The sequence below is a fragment of the Lacerta agilis genome, chromosome 15 (assembly GCF_009819535.1).
Source record: "Lacerta agilis isolate rLacAgi1 chromosome 15, rLacAgi1.pri, whole genome shotgun sequence".
NCBI lineage: Eukaryota > Metazoa > Chordata > Lepidosauria > Squamata > Lacertidae > Lacerta > Lacerta agilis.
In genome coordinates, this window is record NC_046326.1 from 35,655,415 (window position 1) to 35,682,276 (window position 26,862).

Genomic DNA, 26,862 nt, shown 5'->3' on the forward strand with positions numbered 1-26,862 from the left:
AACACCCTCGGATTGACATGTCTTCTCAAATATATTTTGTTCTGCTGCAAGTCTCGGGGCTCCCCTGAGCTTGCTGTTACCTCCCTTTTGCACATGGATGCAGAGGAATCTGCCTTATATTGAGTCGATACACCTCTAGCCCATTATTGTCTACCCTGGCTGGCAGCAATTCCCCCAGGTTTTCAGGCAGGGGTTTCTCCCAACTGTATCTGGAAATGCCAGAGGTTGAATCTGGGACCTTTGTCGTGCTCTACCACTGAGTTAGGGGCCATCCCAATGGATGCTGCTGTGCTGTCTGCATAAAGTGCAGCACTCACTCCTGAGCATCCATACGGAGTGGTGGAATTTCCTGTGGTTTCCCTCCCCCCCCCCAGATACGAATGGTTTAAAGAACTGGACCTGAAATGGTACGCCGTTCCTGCTGTCTCAAACATGCTCCTTGAGTGTGGAGGACTGGAGTTCACAGCTTGCCCTTTCAATGGCTGGTACATGGGGACCGAGATCGGGGTACGAGACTTCTGCGATGCACAGCGCTACAATATCCTTCAGGTACTCTCTTTTTAAAAGAATTTTTAAAAAGCGGTTCGAGTGGCAGCACTCCTCCATCTCTGTTGGCAGCCCTAGAGAGGGCTACTGTGCGGATGTTGCTAAGGGCTCCTCTTGTTATCCGTTTGCACTGGAGGAAAGAGCAGTCCCTCCCCTTCAGCAGTTGGAATGTTAGCGGATATTCTGTAGCACTACAGCATTTCTGTAACTGGGTGGTGGTAGTTCATAGCAGCCTTCCCCAGCTTGGTGGCCTCCAGACTCCAACTCCCATCAGCCTCTGCCAGCAAAACCAACTATTGGGAATTGTGAGAGTTGTTGTCTAAAGCATCTGGTGGGTGCCATCTTGGCGAAGGGCTGCTCTTAGATGGTCTATTGCCCCAGTGACAAGGCCATTCCTCTGGTGTGTTGATGAGGGTCCTTGAAGTCCAGAAGGTGGCATTGTTCTTTCTTCACCTCTTCCTTCTTCGTAGGATGTAGGGAGGCGGATGGGCCTGGAAACAAACAAGCTCTCCTCGCTGTGGAAAGACAAAGCTGTGATAGAAGTAAATGTGGCCGTTCTGCATAGCTTTCAGGTGAGTGGGAGTGTGGGGAGAGGAGGGGAATGGCTGTAGCTCAGTGGGTAGAGTCCAGGCTTTGCACACAGAAGGTCCCAGGTTCAATCCCAGACAATCTCCACCTTCTTTTTTAAATAATCTTTATTTCAAAATATTTTAAAAGAATACATTCACACACAAATATACAACAAAGAAAAATGCAAATTATACAATACAAACACAATCACAAAAAAGATAACCAATAACCCCCCCAAAAAAAACAAAAAATGAAAAGAAATAAAAATGAAAAATGAAAACAATGACTCCCCATCATTTGTATATCGTTTCCCTCTACGTTTTAACATTTCTTACTTTTCCTCACCATACAATACCACCATCTAGCAAATGCATCAATCTGTCATATAATATACTATCCATCTTCAAAAGAGCAGGTGATGGGGGGGGGGACACACACACTATTCCTAAGACCTTGGGGAGCCCAGCCAGTCAGATCAGGTTATACTGGACAAAATGGACAACTAATCTGGCCAAGCCTAAGGCAGCATCCTATTTAGGGAAGGGTTGTGGCTCAGGTGCAGAGCATCTGCCTTGCATGTCATTGGTCCCAGATTCAATCTCCAGCAACAGATATCTTTACAGGCGGTTGTACAAGGCCAGCAGATTTGAGGAGGTGGTGTTTTGTGCCTACCTGGTACCTGTGCTGAGTCAGCTCTCAGCTGCCTCACTGGTCCATAACCTCTCCCTGCAAGCAAATCCAGGTGAATGTTCAACAAATAGCCAACATTGCCTAAAGTAGGGCTGCCATACATCCAGATTTATTTTGCAGGGGGGAAAGCTCAGCAAAAACCTGTGTCCGGATTTCCACTTTTTGAAATATGGCAACCCTACCTAAAGTCCGCAAAGTGTATGTGCAAACAAATCAGGATGAATGCTCAATAAGCAGGTTGTCTGGGAGTAGGAATAAGCCCTTGTTTTCTGCTCTGCCCTGTACTAGTCTCATGCGGCACTGCTTCCGCTCTGCTGCAATTCATCTTCCTCCCCAAAAAGTTGTACACGATTACATAAGTTACACAATTTACATAAACGAATTACATAAGTTGTTTCATTGCATAAGTTATGCAATTTAGCCGCAGCTATGTAATTTATGTAAACAATGATGTAACTTATGTAATTTATGACACAAGGTTACGTTGTCGTTTTGTTATTCTATCCCGTTTGTTTCGGTGCAATGGAAATGCAATGCAAATTGGGGGGGAAAGGCAATCGGTTACATATCATTGGCAGACTGGAAGCAACAGCAGCGAATAATACTGACGGTATTTGCAAGATTGATTTCCATTCCAGAAATGGAGTGAATAGGCGAACTTCAGCAATTTCCGCTCCTGTTTCCCACTTCTCTGACATCCCTCTCTTAGAAGTGACTAGTGAGAGCTTGTGTGTTTCTTCCAGAAACAAAATGTCACCATCATGGACCATCATTCTGCTGCCGAGTCATTCGTGAAGTACATGCAGAACGAGTACCGGATTCGAGGAGGATGCCCAGCTGACTGGGTTTGGCTGGTACCTCCCATCTCAGGCAGCATTACACCTGTGTTCCACCAGGAGATGTTGAACTACATCCTCTCCCCTTTCTATTATTACCAGGTGAGCAAAACCATCTCAAGTCTGAGTGGTCAGGGGTGGGGCCTTGCTTGCAGGTTTCCCATAGGGGCACCTCGATTGACCTGAACCCATAGATTTAAATTACAATAAAGAAGATTATGACTAAATATTAGGGGTAGCTTTCTGGCAGTAAGAGCTGTTCGACAGCAGAACGGGCTCCCTCAGAAGGAGGTGGACTCTCCTTCATTGGAGGTTTCTGAACAGAGGTTGGATGGCCATCTGCCAGAAATTCTTTAGCTATGATTCCTGCCTTGCAGGAGTTGAAGACCCTTGGGGTCCCTTCCAACTCTACATTTCTCTGACTCTAGGATGCTAGGCTAGATCCAATCACTGACCTCTCCTGTTTCATCTGCCCCACACCTGATGTCCTATATGATAGGTAGGGCTTGGACCAAGTGGCCAGAGGTCCCCCATCCCTGCTGCAGAGTTGTTGTTGTTGTTCTTGTTGTTGTTGGTTCATATTTATTACATCTATTTGTCACCTTCTGTGGAAAGAAAGCCAACCCAATGCCCTCTTAAAATATCCAACTTTCTCCCCGCTTAAGGTAGAAGCATGGAAAACGCACATCTGGAAAGACGAGGGGCGCAAGCCACGGAAAAGAGAGATAAGATTCCGCACCTGGGCCAAGTATGTTTCCAGGAGAAAAGTTGTTGCCATTTCTGGCGTGTGTAGGTAGTTTTGGAGAGTCCCCCCCCCTGATGCCAGTGTGGTGTAGTGGTTAAGAGCGGTGGACTCGTAATCTGGTGAACCGGGTTCGCTTCCCCGTTCCTCCACATGCAGCTGCTGAGTGACCTTGGGCTAGTCACACTTCTTTGAAGTCTCTCAGCCCCACTCACCTCACAGAGTGTTTGTTGTGGGGGAGGAAGGGAAAGGAGAATGTGAGCTGCTTTGAGACTCCTTAGGGTAGTGATAAAGTGGGATATCAAATCCAAACTACTCCTCCTCCTCCTCCTCCTCCTCCTCCTCCTCCTCCTCCTCCTCCTCCTTCTTCTTCTTCTTCTTCTTCTTCTTCTTCTTGAAGGAACATGTTTCGGGAGTCACAGGAACAAGCTTCACTCCCATCTTGCACACCCAATTATGTCCACTGTCTGCACATTCAAAGTGCGGTGGATGTGTAACTAACTTTATAGAGGACACTCCCCTTTTTGAAAGGCTTTCTGGTCCAGGTCTGGTTTAAAACTAAGAACATGCCAGAAAGGAAGGCAGGGTAGGCCTTGAAGTTGTCCCTCAAGTGTTAACAGCCTTTCCTCGTCTATTATGTTATGTCATGATAACACAGAGGCATCCCCCTCCCAGTGGTAGCACCAGTGTTGTGGAATTCCTCCCCTGCTGAAACGCAGAAAGCCTCATCAGTAGTGGCATTCCATCGGCTCTTGAAAAACACACCTATTTAGACTAGTGTTTTCCTGATCACCTGAATCTCTTGCTTTGATAGTTATTTCAACTTTAACGCTTTAACGGGCTTGCATCCAACTCAGAGTAGACCCATTGAACGTAACAGAACTAAGTTTTTCATGTTCATTATTTCCAATGGGTCTGCTCCAAGTAATACTAGCATTGGACACCACCTCAGGTTTCTTTATAATATAGCTTTTAATTACGGGTGCTTTTAATGTAGTTGTTTTGCTGTGTTGTTTGTAATTATGGGCAGCTGCACTTTTAGAATGGGCTTGATTCTTGCTGTGTTGCGGTTGGCTTTTACAGTCGTACCTTGGAAGTCGAACCGAATCCATTCCGGAAGTCCTTTCGACTTCCAAAACGTTCGACTTCCAAAGCGCGGCTTCTGATTGGCTGCAGGAAGCTTCTGCAGCCAATCGGAAGCTGCGGAAGCCCCGTCGGCTCCCAAAAGAATGTTCGGAAACTGGAACAATCACTTCCGGGTTCCGATCGTTCGGGAGCCAAAACGTTTACGAACTAGGCTGTTCAAAAAACAAGGTATGGCTGCATTAACTCATGCACTGCCTTGGCATTTCTTCTTGAAATGAAAGATGCTACATAAATCCTATTGACATTATTAATTATAATATTATTTATTAATTAGAATTATTAATTACTAATTAATTAAATTGACAAGTAATCTATCGCCCCCCATTTCCCAGGGCTGTGCTTTTTGCATCGTCGCTCATGCGGAGAGCCACAGCAGGCAGGATCAAAGCGACGGTCTTGTTCGCGACGGAAACAGGGAGATCAGAAACGCTGGCGCGGAACCTTTGTGACCTCTTCAACTGTGCTTTCAACACCAGGGTAAGAGGCTTCTTGGGACAGCTCAGTCAGCAGAGAGTGAGACTCTCAATCTCAGGGTCATGGTTTTGAGCCCCAAGTCGGGCAAAAGCTCCCTGCATCCCAGAGGGGTTCGACTCGATGACCCTTGTGGTCCCTTCCAACTTTACAGTTATATGACCTTTAATATATTTCCCAAATTCCCTGTGAGGGGAGAGTAACATTAAAACTACATCAGAATGTAAGAAAAGGCCCTGCTGGGTTTGGCCAATGGCCCATCTAGTGTCCAGCATCCTGTTCTCACAGTGGCTGAACTGTGGGAAACCAGCAAGCAGGATTTGACACCAAGAGCAGTCTCCCCTCCTGGGGGTTCCCAGCAACTATGGCTGCAGGAGAAATGTGATTCAGTTTGCATTTAAAGCATAGCTGTCAAGTTTCGGATTTGAAAATAAGGGATCAGCAGTCTCACCTATCCCGGGGACAGTCACATGTCAGTGGTGGGCGGAGCCAGAAGCAAAAGTGGGCGGAGCAGCAATGTATACTCCAAGTGGGCTCGGGCTCAGAGCGGAGCAAAGAGGAGGGCAGCCATGTGCTCCGCGCGATGGAGCCCCATCGTCTTCTTGTCTGATCCCATCAAAACAGGACAGGAAGCAGCAGCTGCTCAAAGGCACCCAGGCTCCGCCCTCCAGCTAACCCTATTGGCCGGCTGAGGGGCTTGGCAGCAACGGATAGGGGCTGGTGCAGGGGAAGGAATACACCCCCCTGTAAGCACGGGAAACGGCTCCCACTTGCTTTGAGGGCTGAGGCTTTTCTCTCCAAGTAGGTGAGGTCTTCCCACCCAGTCCCTGGCCAGCAGGGGAAGAGCTGCTTCCATTAAAAACCGGGAAATTTAAGGGAAATAAAAAATAAGGGAGAGCAGCAGGAAACTGCTTGAAATAAGGGAGAATCCCGGGGAAAACGGGATACTTGCCAGCACTGATTTAAAGGTGAACCTACCTCTGTCACCTGAGATGAAGCGTGTGCTGCTCTACCAACGGAGCTCTCCCAGCTTGGCATGGCTGACTATAGCTATCCCTCCACAAAACCTTGTCCCCTTTTCTCCAACCTCCCCCCAGCTGCTTATAAATCCAACTTCCTTTCCTAGGTTATCTGCATGGATGACTACGATCCAAGGGATCTGGAGAAAGAAGCCCTCCTACTGGTGGTCACCAGCACTTTTGGAAACGGAGACGCGCCCAGCAACGGAAAAGTAACTTTTCATGGCCACAAAGCAAAATGAATTTCCAGTATGAGCGATGTTATCCATGCAATGTAAATAAATGGTGTCTCCTGTCTGGTTTATTTTGCCACAGATGCTGCAGAACACGCTGCTGTCTATGAAACAACTGAGCAACAGATTCAGGTAACTGTTTCTTGGCTGGTGGTGTGTCTCATCTTGCGCTTAACAATGCCGTCAGGTTTCTGAACTTCTTGCCTTTCTGGTCTGAGATCATGCTTTGCCTTCTGGTCCTTTGAGGAGTGTAGGAAGCTGCCTTACTCTGAGTGAGACCGCTGGCCCACCTAGACTAGTATTGTCGACACTGAGTGGCAGCAGCTGTCAAAGGTTTCAGATCAGGGTCTCTGTCACTCAGCGACACTCCATTTGCTTGCTGCTCTTGTATTGTTCATTTTAAGGAAATGTTTTTAGTTATTAGGGTTGCAACTTTTATTAACCTGATAGGTGAATACATTAAAAAAAAACTTTTGATTGACTAAAAGAGTGTCCCCAATTATATAAGGGAGAAGTTGGTAAATTGTTTTTAAAAATTGCTTGCATGGAACACTAAACCGTGGTTTGCACTTTGCCTGGCTTTTATGTAACACTAAACCCCCCTCCCCTCTCTCCTTCTGGCATGGCTCTAATAAGGTGATCAAATGCCTCTGCTTCCATTTTAGATTAAACTCGGTTTAACGTTATGTCCAAACTCGAAACTGTGGGTTTAACCATGGTTTGCTGAAATAAGCACTCTTATGAAACAATGGTTTGAAGTTGGCTTTCCCCCAACAAACCATAAGATCAGTGACACTTTGGTTTGGAGGTTGCTGGGGGAGATAGAAGGAGCACATGATTCTGTGGTTCATGGTGACTTATCCTCTTAACACTATGCTGTGTGTTAGATCCAAGCTGCCTTGATGTCTGTACATCACCCGAAAAACAAAAAGTTGTTGCTTTTTTGTGAAAGAATGTCAACCCTATGCCCATTGAATTGGTTATTTGAGCAGTCAACTAAAATATACAATTAATCAAGCTTTCTTTAGTTAGTTGAAAACCCTGTTAACCATGCAAGTGGTGTAATACCTGGGTGTTCCTGCTGGGCTGTGTCCTTGAACTCTGAAAAGGTCTCTTCCTTGTCTGGATGGAGGATAAACAAAATAAAATAAAAAATTCCTTCCATTGGCACCTTAGAGACCAACTAAGTTTGTTCTTGGTATGAGCTTTCGTGTGCATGCAAACTTCTTCAGATACACTGAAACAGAAGTCACCAGACCCTTAAATATAGTGAGGGAGTGGGGAGGGGTATTACTCAGAAGGGTGGTGGGAATGGGTGATCAGCTGATAGGTGTGGAAAACCTCTTAACTGCTGCAATTGGTCTTGCAGGGAAAGGCAAGGGGTGAGATGGCTAAAGATAGCTTTGTTATGTATAATGAGATAAGAATCCAATGTCTTTGTTCAGACCAGGTTTCTCCATGGTTTTAAGTTTGGTGATTAGTTGCAATTCAGCCACTTCTCTTTCCAGTCTATTTCTGAAATTCCTTTGTATTAAGACAGCCACAGTGGTACCTCGCAAGACGAATGCCTCGCACAACGAAAAACTCGCTAGACGAAAGGCATTCGCTAACGAAAGGGTGACTCGCAAGACGAATTTTTCTATGGTCATGCTTCGCAAGACGAAAATTTCAATGCATTCCTATGGGAATTAAATTCCTATGCATTCCTATGCATTCCTATGGTCGTGCTTCGCAAGACGAATTTTTCACAATACGAAACGACTCGCAGAACGAATTAATTTCGTCTTGCGAGGCACCACTGTACTTTGAGATCTTTTATAGAATGTCCTGGGAGATTGAAGTGTTCTCCTACTGGTTTCTCTGTCTTGTGATTCCTGATATCAGATTTATGTCCATTTATCCTTTGGCGTAGGGTTTGGCCTGTTTGTCCAATATAGAGAGCTGAAGGGCACTGTTGGCATTTGATTGCATACACAGTGTTGGAAGATGAGCAATTAAATAGTTCTGAGATGGTATGTTTGATGTTGTTGGGGCCAGTAATGGTGTTGTCCGGGTTTATGTGGCAGCAAAGTTGGCATCTGGGTTTATTGCAGGCTCTGGTACCAGTGTCCATGTTGAGTCCTGTTGTTGTAGTATTATTGTGGGTGAGGAGTTGTTTTAGATTGGGTGGCCATCTGTAGGCGATGAAGGGTCTTCCTCCCAGAGCTTGAGAAAGAGAACTGTCATTGTCTAGGAGAGGTTGTAGATCTCTGATGATGCGTTGTACTGTTTTAACTTGGGAGTTGTATGTGATTACTAGTGGTGTTCTGTTATTTTCTTTTTTGGGTCTGTCTTGCAGCAAGTTCTCTCTGGGTATCAGTCTGGCTCTGTTGATCTGTTGTTTAACTTCATCGGGTGGATATTTTAGTTCTAAAAAGGTTTGCTGTAGATCTCTTAAGTGAGAGTCTCTGTCTGTAGAGTTGGAACAGATGCGGCTGTAATGTAGGGCATGGCTATATACAATGGATTGTTTGGTATGTTTGGGATGGTAGCTAGAAGCATGTAGATATGTTTGTCGGTCAGTTGGTTTACGGTATAAGGTGGTGTCTATGTGTCCATCCTGTATTTTTATAGTAGTGTCCAAAAAATGTATTTCTTGCATAGATTGGTTCATTGTTAGGTTGATGGTTGGGTGAAAGTCATTGATTGTCTGGTGGAAGGTGTCCGGGGTCTGTTGACCATGTGTCCAGATAATAAAAATATTGTCAATGTATTGCAGGTATGTTATGTACTGAGTTAAATAGGATCCAAAATGCAGCAGTCTGATTGGTCCTAGAACAATAGGATTGAGATTGCAGCAGTCTGACTGGTCCCAGAACAATAGGATTGAGATTGCAGTAGTCTGATTGGTCCCAGAACAATAGGATTGAGATTGCAGCAGTCTGATTGGTCTGCAGGAGCCACCCAATCCAGCTCCAGGTGGAAGTGAATCCGCACTCCGATTGGCATACAGGATTATCCCGCAATTAGCCAATCACGTGGGGCCCATTGTGTAAATAGTGTATATAAAGCAAACATTTTGGGGGAACTGTATTCCTCACTACTATGAGCTGAATAAAGAGCATGATATTCTCAGTTGACTCCGAGTATATTTCAAGGTACAAGAGAGGTTTGAGTGGGTAGGAATTTAGGAAACGTTGTTCTAAATCTGCCATGAAGATGTTGGCATACTGTGGGGCCATGCTGGTGCCCATTGCTGTGCTGCTGAACTGAAGGAACAGATCATCACCAAATTTGAAGTTGTTGTGGGTAAGGACAAAATGACAGAGTTTGGTAGCAAAGTCCGCTGTGGTTTTATCTGAAATGGTGTTCCTTATAGCTTGTAAACCATCATTGTGTGGGATGTTGGTATACAGAGATTCCACATCCATAGTGACTAGAATAGTATTGTTAGGAAGATTATTCAAAGATTGTATTTTTCTCAGAAAATCTGTGGTGTCACGTACGTAGCTGGGAGCATTGATGGCATATGGTTTCAGAACAGAGTCCATATAACCGGAAACCCCCACTGTAATGGTGCCGATGCCTGAGATGATGGGGCGTCCTGCATTTCCTGGTTTGTGTATTTTGGGTAGAAGATAGAAAGTTCCTGGTCAAGGTTCTGCTGGTGTGTTCATGAGGATCTGTTCTTGGATGTGTGGGGGTAGCTCCTTAACAATCTTCTTCAGTTCTTTTTTGTATTCTTCTGTGGGGTCTGAGTCCAATTTTATGTAAAAGGTGGTATTGGAAAGTTGTCTGTGAGCCTCCTGGATGTAATCAGTTTTGTTCATGATGACAACAGCTCCACCCTTGTCCGCCTCTTTAATTATAATGTCTGGGTTGTTCCTGAGATTATCTATGGCTCTCCTTTCAGCATGGTTTAGATTTTGTTGTAAGCGGTGGTGTTTCTGGTCACATCCGTTGGATTCTGCGGCGGAAGCAATCGATGTACAGATCTAGTGTGGTATTGTGTCCATCAGGAGGGGTCCATGTGGAGTCCCTTTTAGTGTAACATTTTTTCGGTGGTGGTTGGTGGTCAATGTTCTATTCATTAATGTGTTTGGAGGGTGGTGGTTGTTCCCCAGTAGGTTGAGAGATGTTGTGTTGTGAAGATGTTATTTGTTCTTTGTCTTGTTCTTGTGTGTGTTGGAAGTACTCCTTCAGGCGTAAACGGCGGAAAAATGCTTCCAAGTCCCCACAAAACTGAATCATGTGTGGGGATTTGGCAGGGCAGAATGATAGTCCACGTGAAAGGATTGATTCCTCAGCTGGGCTGAGTGTTTGCTGTGAGAGATTGACGATATTGTTGATCTTGTTGTTTTGATTGGTAGCCTGTAGGTTGGAAAGGTTAGAGAGTTTTTCGTTTTTCTGTTTTTTCAGTAACTCCAGTTGAGAGTGGTAAATGGTTTGCTTTTCCTTGTGGAACTCCTGCCAAGCTGGGTGAATCCTAATAGAGTTCCTCCTTTATTAGCTTCTGTTTGGAGTACAGAATGCCGATCAGATGTTTGAGCAGCTTCTTGGAGAGAGTGTGGCATAGTTTCCTTGCATATTCAGTAGGATAAGTGGATTGTAGAGCATTCTTAATTGTAAGACCCTTAGGTATAATGCCCAGGTTCTTGCATTTAGTGAGAAAAAAGATGTTGGTCTGTACCTGTACAAGTTTCTCAGTGAGGTTGATGGACTTCCATTTCATAGACAGGGGTGTGGATATAGAAAGCAGCCTACTGTACACAGAGGCATAGCAAGCCCAAATGGTACCCGATGCATTTTTTTTGTCACCCCCCACATCTGCCCACACCCCTTCAAGTCACAGTGAGTGTTTTGCGTTCCCCCACAATGCTTTGCGGCACCTCATTTGCATACATGCAAATGAGGTGTTGTAGAGCATTGTGGGATGGTACCCCAGGTCCAGGTGGACTGAGTAAAGCAAGCACTGCTAATGCTTTTGCAATGCTGTGGTGAGTTTTAAGCCCAGAGCCACTGGATTTGCTCTGGCTTGTGCTTGAGACTATAAATGTAGGTGCCAAATGTTGCCCCTTGAAAATGGCACCTTTGTTCCCCCTGAGAGGGCAGTGCCCTGGTGAAGTGTGCCAGACTGCTGGGTGGAGCCCTGGCTGGGCAGAGCTGTGCTTCTGTGGCTCTTCCCAGCAGGAAGGAAAAAGCAAAGTGTGTGCTGTGTAAGCCAGCTGCTGTACTGAACAACTTATGAGTTGTGGGGTGGGCATGCTGAGAGGCATCCCCCCCTCCCCTGGAACCCGGGGTGCCCCCCCCGCCCCTAGCAATGCCCCTGACTGTACAGCTAAAATTTACATCCATGGCTCCACCAGCTTTGGCCTGTGGCCCTGCCCACCACTGACACGTGACCTCAGGAAGGTTGCCCAAAGTGCAATGTGACTCTTAGGCCAAAAGTGGTTTCTCACCTCTGTCTATTATACGTCTATCTCACCCATATGCAAGTCTCTCTCACCCAGAGAGATGATCAGGGTGCCATCTCTGCTCAGATGCTCCAAAAACCATTTGCACATCATCGCCCGTCATTTCTTTCCGATGGTATCAAGAGCAACAGCTAACGCAGCTCTCCCCTTGGAACAGATATGCCGTCTTTGGCTTGGGATCAAGCATGTATCCAGAGTTCTGTGCCTTTGCCCGCACTGTTCATCAAAAGCTCCGGCAGCTGGGGGCATCACCGCTCACCCCAATGGGCGAAGGAGATGAGCTCAACGGACAGGAAGAAGCTTTCCGGACGTGGGCACTCAATACCTTCAAGGTACCAACAGCCACAGGATTCAGGAGTGGGGAGTGGAAGGATTCAGAAAGACATTGGGTCCAAATGTTGTTGGGAAATGGGCAATGCCATGAATGGGGGTGTTTCCTGACCCCTGTTCCAGGAATCTGGGGGTGGGGTGGGGGCTGAAATTAGGAGCTTTGAGGTCTGCAATAGCAGCCAACATTGAGGCGGGCTGGCCAAACACACCTCGGCCCCACAGAGTTGGCGCGCCTGGTACATTAATTGGGTTATATCCAACCAAGTTTTCCTCAGAGTAGACCCATTGAAATTAATAGGCCCAAGTTTTTTGTTGTTGTTCAGTCGTTCAGTCGTGTCCGACTCTTTGTGACCCCATGGACCAGAGCATGCCAGGCACCCCTATCCTCCACTGCCTCCCGCAGTTTGGCCAAACTCATGCTAGTCGCTTCTAGAACACTGTCCAACCATCTCATCCTCTGTCGTCCCCTTCTCCTTGTGCCCTCCATCTTTCCCAACATCAGGGTCTTTTCCAGGGAGTCTTCTCTTCTCATGAGGTGGTCAAAGTACTGGAGCCTCAACTTCAGGATCTGTCCTTCCAGTGAGCACTCAAGTTAGTCTAGTCTATTATTTTCAATGGGTCTACTCTGAGTAGGATGAGCATTGGATGCAACCTGTTATCTTCCGGCCCCGGTCACCAGTTTCTTCAGCAATCATCTCTGTTGTTGAATGCACCTGCAACTGGACCAAACTGTGCAAATTAGTGCGGAATATCAAGGAGAGTTAACATCACTCTTTGGCCCTCCAGATTATTGACCTCCAGCTCCCATCAGCCCTGGCCAGGACAGCCAATGGTCAGGTATAATGGGAGGTGTAGGCCAATAGTACCCAGAAAGGCATTGTTTTCCTATCCCTGAGGTTGAGAAGAGTGGGAAGGCTGCAATGGCTCAGGGCTGGGTGTGAGCAATTTGCACATGCTCAGAGACACCTACTTACAATTGCTTGGAGTTCTGGCTGTGAATTTGCTGGCAGCTGCTGGGCTAAAAGCTTATTGCTGTGCCTCAGTATCCATCAACTGTAAAATGGGACCAATTTCCTCTTGCACATGTCTATGTAGGTGTCTTATGTGTTTAGCTTGCCATGTGCAGTGTGCGGTATGCTTTCATGTTTTTTTTGTCAGCTGCCTTCCTGTTTGGTTTCTGCTTTGTACTTGTGGAATGCTTTGAGTTTGGATTATGTGGTCCACCACATGTGGCACACACAAAACTCCAGCCTTAGCCTCACTCTCTCAGACACAGGACCATCCTTGTTTATTGTGAAATGTCGGCAGCTGTGTGAACACAGGAGCAACAGAGACTATTCCAGGCAATCCTTCCCGGACAGGAAGATAATTGTGTTCCCTTTGCAGCTATCTGCAAGGACTCTCTGAGTTTTCAGTGCTTATGAAATGCTCGTTGAAAATTCTCCCCCTCTTTGCTGCTCACTGCCTGGCCCCGTGTTTTGTCTCAGTTCTGGAGAAGAATGAAAATGGTACTGTTTTGCATCATCTTTACATTTAACCTGAACTGATTTAAACAAACAAACAAACAAACAAACAAACATGTTTTAACATAATCAGTTGAAGTGATTTTATTTACTTACAGTCCATGCTAACTCAATATGATAGCCCTCCATAATTTCAGTCTATCTCCTTCTCTTTTTCTGTTTTTTTTAAAGACTGCCTGCAAAATTTTTGCTATCCGGGAAAAGCACAAGATCTTGGTTCCGAAAGCATATACATGTAATTCAACCTGGGATCCAAAGAATTTTAGGACTGTGTATGACTCTCAGCTTCTGGACTTGGGGAAAGGTACAATCTCCTCCCACCTAGCCTCTCAAATACATTTGTGTGTGTGTCTGCAATTTATTATTATTATTATTATTATTATTATTATTATTATTATTATTAATTATTCACACCTTCAAAAATATTTCATAGTACTTAAACCTCTGCTGTTGTTTTAAACCACCACTATTGCCCTCTCAGTGTCTCTCCCGTCTGCTCCCATGCCATGGCTGCTGCTGTTGTGCAGCCTCCCTTCTCTTTCGTTCCTCTCCCCTCCCCTGACTTTGTGGAAACCAAGGATTGTGATGCAGCCCTCCAGTGGGGGGGGGGGATCTGTGATGACAGCCTTACATTTGTATGTGTATAGGAAGATATCATTGGAGCTGTAAACTATCCCCTGAGTAAGCGCATCATGCAGAATGTTCCAAGCTCCAATTTAGCAGATGTTTTCCCCTTCACAGCACTTGGTGGCGTCCATGGAAAGAACATCATTCCAATGAAACTAAAGTTTCGGCAGAACCTACAAAGTTCAAAGTCCAGGTATTCAAGTCATATTCTGAGTACCCCTGTTTTAACCCATACTAGGTATGGTTCTCTCTCTCCCCCGCCCCATTTTCTTTTTAAAAAACCTAATCTGGACTTGGGGGTTATTTGTGTTATTTGTGGTTATTTTTAATTTTATAAACTTTATTGAAAATTATCACATTCATACAATAAAAGCAAAACATAACCAACAAACAACAACACAGAAAAAACCTAAACCTAATAATAAATATCAAACATAACAAAACACACCAAATAAATCTTAAATAAAATATAACAAAAACAATGCATATTCATTCATTCTATTAGTAACAAATCAATAATCGCTACTTCCATTAGATAAATCATAATTAATCATAATTAATCCTAAATCATAATACCTGTTGTAGACTTTCAATTTTGCCAACTTCTTAGGCTTCCGCTTGCCTCCCTCTCAGGTTATTTAGTTAAGTTATTCGATACTGCTTTCCATAACCATTTAACCGAGCTTCTTGTAGATTTTTTAACCTCTTGTCTTTCCTTCCCCATATATAGCTACCTGGATTATATAGCTTATATTATATAGAAATTATATAGCTACCTGGATCTGGCAAAACTAACAGAATTAATAAGAGGCGGAAGTAATCAAAAATTTAATCAAAGTTGGGGGAAATTCGGAGTCTATGTGAAAAAAAAACAGTGCCCTAATTTAAAAACTTGGATCCATTTTTAATTTTCTGTATTGGTAATACGGGGAATGGACTTGGGGGTTATTTGGACTGGAGTCCTGAAGACTTGGTCAGCTCATTTGACCAACAGCTAGGAAGATATGCACACGTGCTGCAGTTTGCTGTGTGTTGATCGGCTCGTTTCTAAATTCCCCTTTAACTGATTGGGGGGGGGGGAACCCTGCAATTTGGCAAGGTTTTCCATAAATGGTCAACAGGCTTTCAGGGAATCTAAGTAAGAGACAATACTTCTCCCCGTTAGACACCAGAAATGTATCCTGTCCCAAAGTGTCAACAAGGAAATCCTGTGACGGTTTGATGGGTCTGTTTTCGCTTGCCGTTTCAGTCGAGCGACTATCTTAATTAAGCTTTCCTGTGAGACAAATCAGGATGTCGAGTATCTCCCTGGAGATCATCTTGGGATCGTCCCTGGAAACTGCAAAGTTCTCGTGGACGGCATCATCTCCCGGATCGCAGATGCTCCTCCGCCGGATGAGATCATTAGGCTGGAAAGGCGCAGCGATCGTAAGTCAGGACTTGTAGAACTTTAAGACCCGAAAACCTCTGAGTCCTTCCAGACATCTTTTGCATTGTGCATTCATAATTATTGGCGCTCGTTATAGTACCTGGGCGGTTGTAAACAACCCACTTTCAACACCATTCTTGTCTGCAAAGGCTTTGGGGTGGACACCCTGCTTTGATTCTGATTGGTGCACATTCTGTAGCTTCCTGCTCAAATTGTGTAACTTTTCATACCCAAGTGTTCTGTTGCTTAAATATGTTTGTTGCCACACTGTTGTGGAACTGTAGCTTAAGATTGCTCTCCAGGCAACAGTAGTGTGGTAACACTGGGGAAGTATCGCAGAACAACTAATGAAGTGGAATTATATGTGGATCTTCCACTAAATATCCACTACTGTTGCATCAATGACATATTGCAGAATACAACTGCAACCCGCCCACCCCTGCCACTGCCATAAAAAGCAACCCGTCTGGAGAGGCCCTGCAGAGAATAAAAGCAGTTCTGCTGCCTGAGATAGGTGCATCATTTGGTGTGGCTGTCGTATAACGGACACGGCTGAGATGAAATGGGGAGGTTGCTTTTTGCGAACAGTTTAGCCTACTTGGAAAAACCGCCACTCTTAAAGTTGGTCCAGCTAACTGGTTTGTGGTGCATTCGTCCTGATTTACTTGTGCAAAGTTTGCGGGGGGTGGGGTGGGGGTTAGATGTCCAGTTCATTTGCAATCAAGCAATGGTTCTCCCACACTTCCCAGTGCGTTGGCTCCCACCTCAATTGTGCAGCCTGAATTTGCTGGTAGCTGACTGATTCTCACCTGAAAATAGCAAGGGTCCAGAAGTGCCCTTAGTCATTTTTTACTGTGGGGAGGGATTAAAATAGAGTGTAAGTTGAGCCAGCGTTGGCGCTGACTTGCAAGCCCAGGAAGCAGCTACACTCTCCTCCTCCTCAACACAGGCAGGGGATATGCTTCTTCCCCTAACCCCCCATTCAGATGCAGTGGGCATTGCTGTCCCTCTGAATTATTTCCCTTTCTGCAATGATGTCATCAGACGACCAAATCAGATTTGCTGCATGGTACAGTTTGATATTATTATGCTCACTTGGTGAGGATCCCTGATAGGTTGGCATCAGCCCAGGAAGGATAATAAACTTAATTTTTAAAAAATGGCTACAAAGCTCTGCAAGCTGTTGGAGCAACTGGACGTAGGAAGGTGTTAATTTCCTTAATGAGCATCCATCACCCCATAGACAGCTGGTTACAGGTGCAAGCTCAGCCAAGCCAGTTCCTATGGTAATGCCCCAATGCCCCAACTATATCTGTGATTAATGTATGTTAGCTCAGTTAGTTAGTCATCTGTCTGCTGGTGCTATTTATCCAGTGCTATGTCTCGAATTGCTAGAGCTTATTTGGAGCAATACTTTTATGTATCTGCATCTGCAAAAGCCTATAAGCTATATATCTCCAGTGGTACCTCGGGTTACAGACGCTTCAGGTTACAGACTCTGCTAACCCAGAAATAGTACCTCGGGTTAAGAACTTTACGTCAGGATGAGAACAGAAATCACGCGGCGATGGCGGAGGCCCCATTAGCTAAAGTGGTACCTCAGGTTAAGAACAGTTTCAGGTTAAGAACGAACCTCCAGAACGAATTAAGTTCTTAACCCGAGGTACCACTGTATACCCATAACTGTTTTACTGAGCCTTATCTCCTGCAACAGTAAACTAATTGGACCTTAAGCTGCTTCTGTGTAGTAACTGGTACTGGGAGAAACTGTTCATAAAGAGCTTTTTTTATTTAAAAAATTGTTTTGGAGTGCATATGACTACAGTGGTACCTTGGTTCTCGAATGTAATCCGTTCCGGAAGTCCAGTCGACTTCCAAAACGTCCGGAAACCAAGGCGCTGCTTCCGTTTGGTGCAGGCACCCTGGAAACAATAGCCAACAGCCACATTGGATGTTCGGCTTCCGGAAAACGTCCGAAAACCGGTACACTTACTTCCAGGTTTTCGGCATTCGGAAACCAAAATGTTTGAGTACCAAGGCATTCGAGAACCAAGGTTCCACTGTCCACTTATCCACCTGAGGGCTCGTGTAGCTATTTCAACTCATGTTTCTATTGCTGGGTGAAACAGTACAAGGCTGCCCTCTCTACAGCTCAGCCGTGCTCTATCCTTTTTTCTTAGGGTTGAAATGGATAGGAATCAGTGGTACAATTTGGGTAACTTTAGACTCTTGAGTTTACTGGTCTTACAGGGGACTTTCTCTCCAGCTGGTTAAATGCATATTACTTCAGATTCTTCAGAATGCAGGAAGCCAGCCCTGCTATGTTTGGCGGTGGCGGCGATGGGAGGGTTTCCTACTCCATTCTGCCCTGGACACCTGCCCCCAAATCCTTTCCTTAATGGTACCTCTTACTGGCACTGGTTGCTGAGTTCAACCGAAGTCTGGGGGGGGGGACATTTTTAGGGCAGGAAAGCAGCCACACCTATTTCTTGCTCTGCGTCTCCTTTGCGCAAAACCTCATCCCCAGCTGACTTCCTCTTTTGGAGATCTGATGTTTTCTCTCCCCCCCCCCAACTCGTTTCCTCTTCGTTTCCAGGTGGCTACTGGATGACGGACAGCAAGTTCCCAGCCTGCACCCTCTCCCAAGCCTTGACTCATTTCCTGGATGTTACAACTCCGCCTTCCCAACAGTTGCTTCGGAACCTTTCTCAGCTGGCAAAAGAAGAGAGCGAGAAGGAGAGGCTGGACCTCTTATCTCATGTGAGTTTTGCCATGATAAAATTGACATTCCCTAAAAAAAAAAAAAAAAAGCCTGCTGAATCATACAGTTTTCTGGAGTGGGCCTGTTGTTCATTTGCTAATGTTGCTACTGCGTTGCCCATGGGGATAAGGAGAAAGTTTGATTCTGTTCACTTTCCAAAAGATATATATTTATAAATGCACGACACCGCAACATCATACAATACATAACTATAGGAAATAATTTCAACGTAGCAATGGTGATACAGCACACATTGTTATTGATTCGTTAAATTTGTGTACCGCCCTATATCCACAGGTCTCAGGGCAGTTCACAGGATAAAATTACAATATGAAAACACAAAATACAGAATCAAAACCAAAACCAAAGCAACCCAATAACACTCCCCCAACACATTTTAAAATGGCATTGGATGACAATCAACCAAAGGCCTGGTTAAAGAGGAACGTTTTTGCCTGGCGCCTAAAGGTGTATAATGAAGGTGCCAGGCAAACTTCCCTGGGGAGAGCATTCCACAGACAGGGAGCCACTGCAGAGAAGGCCCTGCTCTTGTGTTGCCACCCTCCGGACCTCTCAAGGAGGAGGCACACAAAAGAGGGCCTCAGAAGATGATCGCAGGATCTGTGTTGGTTCATATGCGGAGAGGCAGTCCTTGAAGTATTGTGGCCCTGAGCTCGCTGCATGTTAAAAGTTCACATTTATGAACATCATATGCAGGAGGAAAACAAACTGGAAGTGTCTGAACTTCCACAGTAACTAATTACAATAATGGCCTTGGATTATCTGACCTCAATAACTGTTATAACACCAAGTATCTGTATCAGGCCTTACCTAGAGCGTATAGCTAAGCGGGATAAACAAAACAATGCACATGCCTGTTAATGGCCACGAGAGTGAGGGAGAAATCGAGAACTGAAGTAACAGTAATACAATAAATGAATGAATGTCTAATATGAGATAACAAGGTAATGGGAAACATTAAATATTTCAAATTAAATCAAACCCAGAACATCAGTGCTTTAGAGCATACACAATTTGGAGCTATTCAGGACTTGCAAAGAAATGCATTTTCACAGAAATCAAGATGTTATTTTTGTATACTATATCACTTAGACAACTGTTGAGTTTCATTTGCTTGTAATCAGTTTTTAAAGTCAGGTGGTAAAAGCAATTGAAGTCCTAGAATATAGAAATGTAATTTTAAACTATCAATAAAGCTGGAGGAGGAAGGGGGGGGGAAGTTCACATTTAAATGTGAACCTGCCTGATTCGCACTTTGCGAATTGCAGCCATCCTTTAAAATCCGCGTTCCTCCAAATTTCGGGATGCAGAGAAAAATGCATATAGTAGGGTTGACGCCAACTTTGATTTACAGCCGGCTGGCTCTCTGATGGGCTTTCTGCGTGTTTTGCGTTTCAGAACTTGGAGGAGTACAACAAGTGGAAGTTTTACAACGGTCCCACTTTCCTGGAGGTGCTGCAGGAGTTTCCGTCGGCCGAGGTCTCAGCCTCTTTCTTGCTGTCGCAGCTGCCTTTGCTGAAACCCAGGTATTACTCCATCAGTTCCTCGCAGGACCAGCAGCCTGGAGAACTCCACCTGACCATCGCCGTGGTCACCTACAGGACCAGAGGTAATTGGGGCTTCCTGGAGTGAGATGCCGCACAGTGGGAAATTCAGCAGAAGCTGGTCCATTGGGACTAGCCAGGCACTGCCCCACAGATCTCTGCTCTCAGCTCAGCCCACCGACTTACCTTCCTGCTTACAACCAGTCCCGGAAGTGGTCCTAGATGTCACCTTCCTCCTCCTCCTCCTTAGTCCCAGTGTTGCCCCTTGTAGAACTCATCAGGGAAGAGGATGGGGACTACAGTGAGTAGCCTCTGGCTGTCCTTGGCTCTGGCGCCACCTGCTGTTGGGCTCCATGCCTTCTGCCCTGCCTGTCTCAATGGGCAGCATTGGGTGACTCCTCCCCATCAGCTTCAAAACAGTCCGATGGCACCATGGCAACCCTGTGTTTGTCCCTCGCACTTGGCATTGGGCATAGCAATTTGGGGGGCAGGGCAGAAGAGGGCGGGAAATATTCAATTCAGTTTGCGTTTAAAGGCAGATCTACCTCACTTTTAAGGGACGCGGGTGGCGCTGTGGGTTAAACCACAGAGCCTAGGGCTTGCCGATCGGAAGGTCGGCGGTTCGAATCCCTGCAACGGGGTGAGCTCCCGTTGCTCAGTCCCAGCTCCTGCCCACCTAGCAGTTCGAAAGCACATCAAAGTGCAAGTAGATAAATAGGTACCGCTCTGGCAGGAAGGTAAACGGCGTTTCCATGAGCTGCTCTGGTTCGCCAGAAGCGGCTTTGTCATGCTGGCCACATGACCCGGAAGCTGTACACCGGGTCCCTCGGCCAGTAACGCGAGATGAGCGCCGCAACCCCAGAGTCGTCTGCGACTGGACCTAACGGCCAGGGGTCCCTTTACCCTTTACCTTTACCTTGCTTTGCCCTTCCTGAACTGAAACGCAGCCATCATTCGAAATTACCTCTTCTCTGAATTTTGCAATGCAGTTCTCCAAATAAGTCGCTTGTACACAAGTGTACATCCTAGGATAAAGTGTGCATAGAAATGCACATATTAGGGAAAATAACACATACCTGTACACCAATTTCTCTATTAGGGGAAATTTGCACTAAAAAATGGACAAATTTCCAATGGGACTTTTAAAAAGACAAAATAAAACGCAGACAAATGTGGAAATGTAGAGAATTGGGGAAAAAAATGAGATGGGCAAATTGGACACTTCTGATTTCTCTATCTCTGGTTTAGAGAGAGTGGGGGAACCAGCAAAGGCTTTGAGGTGGGAGAGGAGCAGGGCCACAGGACTCAGTGAGCTCCTTGCTATCATCTGTGCTTTGGGAAATGCCAAATAATGCTGGCACCTGGTATTGACTTAGGCTGGATCCAGACACATCAAAGAAGCGTTTCAGTTAAACGCGTTGTAAACTTTGTATGAGAAATCGGGTTGGCAAAAACAGAACTCCACAGTGCCATCTGGTGTCACAGTGTTGTAATGCATAGACAACGCATATAAAGTGCTTTTTCTTTACCCATCTAGCTGAGTTTTGAATCTCACATTAGCCTCTCATGGGGATAATGATTTCATTGACATTTCCTTCCCTTCCTCCACTCAAGACGGAGAAGGTCCGGTGCATCACGGAGTCTGCAGCACTTGGCTGAACACTGTCGACCTAGAGACCACCATCCCCTGTTTTGTACGCAGGTAATGACGCAGTCAAGAATTGGGCTGTAAGAAAATGTTGGTGAACTCACAGCCTCAAAATGACATGTGGGGTGCCTGCAGTGCCACATCTTCCAGGTCAGCCCTATCCTGATTGTGCATAAAGCACATCAACTTGATTTTACGCTTTTACTGGCCGAAACCAACCAATGCCACCCCCATAAAAACACAAGATAAAGCACAAATAAATAGTTAAAACAAGAGACAACAAAACAATAACCCCCACTCTCACAAACACATTTAAAAGGCTGTGGAATAATAATCAGCCAAAGGCCTGGTGGAAGAGGAAAAGCTTGGTTAGAAGCTACAAAGTAGGTGGCAATGCTATTCCACAGAACGGGGCAGCCACACTAAAGGCCCTGCTCCAAGTTAATGCAGAGTGAGCTTCTGACATCTTTGGAACTCACAGAAGAGTGTCTCCTGCAGATGGCAGTGATCTTGGAGTGTAAGGAATAAGATGCTCTGTCAAGGGTTGCAGAAGAAGTTAGTAGGGCAGTTAGGTTTAGACCGCCTAGAGAGTTCATGGCAAAGATGAGAACTGATCTGCTGGCTTCAACATTTGAACCAGGGGCTCGTTTGTTAAGTATACAGTGGTACCTCTGGTTACGAATGGGATCCATTCCGGAGCCCCGTTCGTAACCCGTGACATGTGTAACCTGAAGTGCTGCGTCTGCGCATGTGCGCGATGCAATTCGGCGCTTCTGTGCATGTGCGTGATGTCATTTGACACGTCTGCACATGCGCGAACAGCCGAACTCGGAAGTAACGTGTTCCGTTATTTCCAGGTTCAGCATGTTTGTAACCCATGTTATGCGCATCCTGAAGCATTCGTAACAAGAGATACGGCTGTAATTGTTTAATTGACCCTGAAATGCGGAATGCCTAAATGTGTATTACTGAAGGCTATAACGTGGGGAAATTGCACTGGAGTATACTATGTGGTTTCTGAGCTCCTTGATGGGGTGATAATTAACCGTTGTTGCTTTCTGCTAGCTAACACCTGAGTGTTTAACCTTAGATATGGTAGGAAAGGTATTTGGTTGCAAATCTCCATTTTGAAAGGGAGTTGTGTTTAGCATTTGTTCCCAGGCTCTGTGGAAGTAGGATATATATGAAGTTCTCCAGGATCACACAGCTACAGGCAAAATGGAGGCTGTAAAGAGAGAAACTTGTGGTTTTAGATCTGTTTGGAGTATTTAATATTTTATAGAAAGCAGAGCCTCTGCTAGACTGCACAAGATCTTGTATGGAGTCACTTGGATGTATTATTTACCATTTTTTGTTCTGTTTTGAAGGAAGTTCTGCAAGTAAAGCTTTAATTAAACTTATGGGCCTTGACTGTTTTTATTTCAAAAGGAGTCAGTTGTTATGCATCCAGTCGCTTCAAGCTGCACAATATTAATATATGCATTATCATTTGGACATAGCAATACTCAGTTGTTGTTTTCTGTCTAGTGCTGACGGCTTCCGGCTTCCAAAAGATCCACGCGAACCGTGCATCCTGATTGGGCCAGGCACAGGAATCGCCCCGTTCAGAAGCTTCTGGCAACAGCGCCTCTATGATTTGGAAAAGAAAGGTAAAAGGGGACATTTGCCACCAGCTGTTAGGCCTGCATACATACCATCTGTTTAACGGACACATAAAGCGTGTGACTTCCCCCAAAGAATTATGGGAACTGTAGTTCAACCCCCCACAGAGCTACAGTTCCCATGAAGAAAGGCCTCAGATGATGGTCGCTGCCTTTCTGTTTTTCTCTCCCCCCCCCCCCTGCTATCATTTTTCTCGTTTCTTTGTTTCCTTCCTATAATGCTTCAGGGATGGGCACTGAATTCCCCCACTGAAACCTCAACATCTGTTGGCCCTAACCGCCCCAAAACCCCAAACTTAGAAAGCTAGTATTTCAGGGACTCTAGTCCAGGCTTCCTCAAACTCGGCCCTCCATATGTTTTCGGCCAACAACTCCCATCATCCTTAGCTAGCAGGACAAGTGGTCAGCGATGATTGTAGTCTCAAAACATCAGGAGTGCCAAGTTTGAAGAGTTTGGATTTGATATCCCGCTTTATCACTACCCGAAGGAGTCTCAAAGTGGCTAACATTCTTCTTTCTCTTCCTCCCCCACAACAAACACTCTGTGAGGTGAGTGGGGCTGAGAGACTTCAAAGAAGTGTGACTAGCCCAAGGTCACCCAGCAGCTGCATGTGGAGGAGGGGAGACGTGAACCCGGTTCACCAGATTACGAGTCTACCCCTCTTAACCACTACACCACACTGGCACTGGTTTGAGGAAGCCTGCTCTAGTCCCTGACACGCTAATTTTCTATCTGCAACGGATGCCTCTATTCCACAAAGGGCCAGTCACCATAGTGAGAACTAGGCGCCCCAAATAGGCATGAATTAAATTGGGACAGAAGGAGATCCATTTGCAAGCCCCCCCACCTGTGCTTGAAAACTGATTTGGAGGCTTCTGATTCTAGGGATCAAAGGAAGGAGTATGATCCTGCTATTCGGCTGCCGACACGCCAGCCTGGATCACCTCTACAAAGACGAAATGGAAGAAATGAAAAGGAAAGGGATTCTCCAAGAGGTCTACACAGCTTACTCCAGAGAGCCTGGCTATCCCAAAGTAAGTCTTGTCTTATCTTGAAGGACCCACTTAAACTTTTAACCCAAACATGCATTCCTTAACCTTTTACATATTTGCACGGCGGTCTTGCTCCTGTTGCGACCCACCTTGGGTCAGGCCACAAACCACTAGAGCAGGCACCCCCAAACTCAGCCTTCCAGATATTTTGGGACAACAACTCCCATCATCCCTAGCTAACAGGACCAGTGGTCAGGGATTATGGGAATTGTAGTCCCAAAACATCTGAAGGGCCAAGTCTGGGGGTGCCTGCACTAGGGGGTCCAGACCAGGGGTCAGCAAACTTTTCAGCAGGGGGCTGGTCCACTGTCCCTCAGACCTTGTGGGGGGTCGGACTATATTTTGAAGGGGGGGGGGGAATGAATGAATTCCTATGCCCCACAAATAACCCAGAGATGCATTTTAAATAAAAGGACACATTGTACTCATGTAAAAACACCAGGCAGGCCCCACAAATAACCCAGAGATGCATTTTAAATAAAAGGACACATTCTACTCATGTGAAAACACGCTGATTCACGGACTGTCCGTGGGCCACATTTAGAAGGCGATTGGGCCACATCCGGCCCCCAAGCCTTAGTTTGGAGACCCCTGGTCCAGGCCCACCAGCTGAAAACCAGCAGTCCAGGACATTTATAACAAATTAAATAACTAACCCCTTTGCGTCCCAAAATGGGCCACAGGTGATGGGAAAGGATTCTTTCTGCCTGAGACCTTGCAGAGCTGCTTCCAGTCCAAGTAGACAACACTGTGTTAAATGTTGCAACACTAATTTAAAACGTAGTAACGATGGAGCTGAATAATAACATACAGGTTTGTTCCTCTCGCTCCCAACCCCAGGTTTACGTCCAAGACCTTCTTCGGAAAAAGCTGGAGTCCGATGTGTGCAGGCTCTTGCACAGAGAGGGGGGCCACCTCTACGTCTGTGGAGACGTCCGTATGGCCAGAGACGTTGCTAAGACGTTAAGGGAGATATTTGCCAAGCATCTGGGCTTGACGGAGCAGCAGGCCGAAGAGTACTGCTTTCAGCTGAAGGTACGCTGAAAACTTCTTTCTTCTTCATCTTTGGCAACCACTCGTAGCCAAATAAGATTGTCTTCCATGAACACGGTCTTAACAGAAAGTGACTGTGGAGGCCAATTCTGGATCCACACATCCTTCCACAGTGGGGACGTAGGTTTCCGGGCGGAAGTTGATCACTGTGAGGGTTTGCCAAGCGTGCCTTCCTCTTAGCACGTTCTCCCTTTCGTCCTGAGTTCGAGTGTCTTCAAAGCCCATGACACCTTTTGTAAAGGCTGTTCTCCAACTGGAGCACTTGCAGGCCAGTGTTTCCCAGTTGCCAGTTACTACATTTTTAAAAGATTTGCCTTGAGAGAGTCTTTAAACCCCTTTTGCCAACCACCAGCATTACGCTTTCCATTTTTAAGTTCGGAATAGACTAGTTGCTTTGGAAGACGATAATCAGGCATCCGAACAACATGACCAGTCCAACGACGTTGATGTTGAAGAATCATTGCTTCGGAGCTGGTGATCTTTGCTTTTTCTGGTACACTGGCATTAGTTCGCCTGTCTTCCCAAGTGATGTGTACACTGAAAACACTCAGCTTGTGTCTCCTGCAGACTGTCAGTGTTTTGTCAAGGAGGGGTTCAAGTGCTCGGGTCCTGCTTATGGGTTTCGCATTGGGGCATCTGGTCGGCCCCTGTGAGAACAGGATGCTGGGTTGATGGGCCCCTGATCTGATTCAACCGAACTCTTCTGGTGCTCTTAAGTGTATACCAAAAACACAATTTAGTGCAATTAAAATAAAGCCCTATTTTACCCTGGTGCAACAAACCCACTTTAAAAACAACAATGGTTTTTGTGTGTGTGTGTGTGTGTGTGTGTGTGTGATTAGAAAAGTGATGGGGAAATTGACTGAAAAGTGTGGGACCTGCTCTAGTAAATGTTGTGGCAAATAATAATACTGATTGCTGGTTTATTTCATTCGCTTTTACAGAGGGAGAAGCGATACCACGAGGACATCTTTGGGGCTGTGTTTCCCCACGAGAACCAAAGAGAACTGGAAGAAATGAAACTTGACAGAGACACCAACAACTGGAGACCTCGACCTCAACTGAAATTTTAGCCATAATTTGCACACTTGTCCACCTTTTGCATCATGGTTGGGGGCAAGTTTGCTTTCTCTCCATACTCTGCCTATGTGGAGGCGACTAGCGAGCTTTGTCCCATAAATCTCAGCTTTAACAACAACATCAAAAACCCGAAACACTACATATTTAATTCTATTTATTCTGTAAATTCCTTTTTTTTTTTTTAGTTTGTGTATATTTTATCGGAAGCTTAGTCAGTCAGCTCTTTTTTTTTAAAGAGAGAAAAAAGAGAATATCTATTATTAGACAAAGGCTCTCAGATTTGTGATCTGATTTTACCCTGCATTACATGTTTTAGAAAAGGGAGCAAACAGTAATCTAGATTTAAAAACGAAGCGAAAGAAAGCAACCAGATTAGCAGGCAAAATCAACAGCGCCTACTTAACGAAGGGCAGACTATTGTGCCTG

The 26,862-nt window shown here is 45.5% G+C and overlaps 1 protein-coding gene across 1 annotated transcript in view; it reads left to right on the top strand.

The window, feature by feature from the left end:
* NOS2 (nitric oxide synthase 2) overlaps positions 1 to 26,451 on the top strand; it is a 38,720-nt gene extending 12,269 nt beyond the window's left edge. The window contains exons 9-26 of the mRNA XM_033172210.1: positions 375 to 549; positions 1,017 to 1,118; positions 2,550 to 2,744; positions 3,308 to 3,390; positions 4,863 to 5,007; positions 6,128 to 6,232; positions 6,336 to 6,385; positions 11,864 to 12,038; positions 13,731 to 13,863; positions 14,301 to 14,379; positions 15,436 to 15,614; positions 18,212 to 18,375; positions 19,796 to 20,006; positions 21,556 to 21,643; positions 23,117 to 23,238; positions 24,137 to 24,285; positions 25,144 to 25,338; positions 26,301 to 26,451. Of these exons, the coding sequence (XP_033028101.1) occupies positions 375 to 549; positions 1,017 to 1,118; positions 2,550 to 2,744; positions 3,308 to 3,390; positions 4,863 to 5,007; positions 6,128 to 6,232; positions 6,336 to 6,385; positions 11,864 to 12,038; positions 13,731 to 13,863; positions 14,301 to 14,379; positions 15,436 to 15,614; positions 18,212 to 18,375; positions 19,796 to 20,006; positions 21,556 to 21,643; positions 23,117 to 23,238; positions 24,137 to 24,285; positions 25,144 to 25,338; positions 26,301 to 26,429 (2,479 nt within the window). The 3' untranslated portion in view covers positions 26,430 to 26,451. The remainder of the gene's footprint in view (positions 1 to 374; positions 550 to 1,016; positions 1,119 to 2,549; positions 2,745 to 3,307; positions 3,391 to 4,862; positions 5,008 to 6,127; positions 6,233 to 6,335; positions 6,386 to 11,863; positions 12,039 to 13,730; positions 13,864 to 14,300; positions 14,380 to 15,435; positions 15,615 to 18,211; positions 18,376 to 19,795; positions 20,007 to 21,555; positions 21,644 to 23,116; positions 23,239 to 24,136; positions 24,286 to 25,143; positions 25,339 to 26,300) is intronic.
* Positions 26,452 to 26,862: the final 411 nt, after the last annotated feature.